Source organism: Bison bison, unplaced genomic scaffold, assembly GCF_000754665.1.
Source record: "Bison bison bison isolate TAMUID 2011002044 unplaced genomic scaffold, Bison_UMD1.0 scf7180017864239, whole genome shotgun sequence".
NCBI classification, from domain to species: domain Eukaryota; kingdom Metazoa; phylum Chordata; class Mammalia; order Artiodactyla; family Bovidae; genus Bison; species Bison bison.
Window position 1 is genome coordinate 2,799,232 of NW_011494811.1, and position 1,150 is coordinate 2,800,381.

The window sequence follows — 1,150 nt, forward strand, 5'->3', positions numbered from 1 at the left end:
CATTCCGGCACTCCCCGCCCCCTTCCCCGGGTGCCGATCTCTCCGGACCCTGGGAAACAGAAAATGAAATGCTTTTCGGGTTTCTTCGCGTCGGTCCTCCAGCCCCTGGCAGTTGTGGGCTTTGGAGCGCGTGGGAGCGCAGGACGCCGCAGCAACGGAGTACCGGGCCTTCCTGCGGGCTGGGAGCGTGTCCAATGCCCCGGCGGTTCCTCCTGGGGCTCCCGAGCGCGCGGCCGCTCGGTCCCCGAGCTCGGGGAGGCGTCCGCCGGCTTCGGTCCCGTTCAGCTTAAGCTGGTGTCACATGAGCCGCGCGGGGGAGTGGGAACCCGGGGAGTGGGCGGGGGCGTGTGCGCCGGGAGGGGGCCGCCCAGTCCACCTATATGCGCCGCGGCCCGGCTGACGGATGCCAGGAATTCCCAATGAGAGGCGAAGGGGGGAAGTTTGGGCAACTCGGCCTGGCCAATGGAGAGCCTCCGGAGGGCTCTGCCCCTGCCCCTCGCCCCCGCCCGCCTGTGCGCCCGCAGCGCTAGTGTGTCCGCCTCGCTCAGTGTGCGTAGAGATTAGGTCTGAGCGCCGGCGCGAGGTAGGCAGTCCGCGAGCTCCAGCCGCCGCCGCCGACGCCCCCCAGCAGCCGCCTTCGCTAGCAGCGCCGCGGTGGAACCGGGCGCAGGGGAGCTAGCCCGGCCCCGCCAGCCCAGCCCAGCCCCAGCCCCAGCTCAGACCGTCCCGACTCCCTCCCCACGCCGGGGCAGCAAGCCGCAGCCGCCGCCGCCCGGAGAGAAGGTGGAGGAAGAAATCCAGCCCCTAGCACGCGCGCACCATCCATCATGGACCATTATGATTCCCAGCAAACCAATGACTACATGCAGCCCGAAGAGGACTGGGATCGAGACCTGCTCTTGGACCCAGCGTGGGAGAAGCAGCAGAGAAAGGTAAGCAACCTCCCCGGCCCGTCGCAGCCCCCCGCCCGGGGCAGCTCGGCTTGCGGGGCTCTGGGGTTCTGGGCTGCGAACCGGTTCCAGGCGCGCACGAGCGGGGGCGGGGGATGCGCGGCCGCAGCGAGGTGGGGTGTTGGGTTACAGGCGCGGGGAGGAAGGGGGAGCGCCCCGGCCCCAGAGCCCGCGAACGCCGAGGCTGAGCGCTGGGAGGT

General features: G+C 70.9%; 1 protein-coding gene across 3 annotated transcripts in view; it reads left to right on the forward strand.

Annotated features, from left to right (window-relative positions):
- The first annotated feature begins 510 nt into the window (after nt 1–510).
- Nucleotides 511–1,150, forward strand: part of ACTN1 (actinin, alpha 1) — a 98,657-nt gene continuing 98,017 nt past the window's right edge. The window contains exon 1 of one of the 3 annotated variants that reach the window (XM_010846704.1): nt 511–932. In XM_010846704.1, the coding sequence (XP_010845006.1) occupies nt 828–932 (105 nt within the window). In that variant the 5' untranslated portion in view covers nt 511–827. The remainder of the gene's footprint in view (nt 933–1,150) is intronic. The other 2 variants (XM_010846701.1, XM_010846700.1) reach the window with 2 other exon arrangements.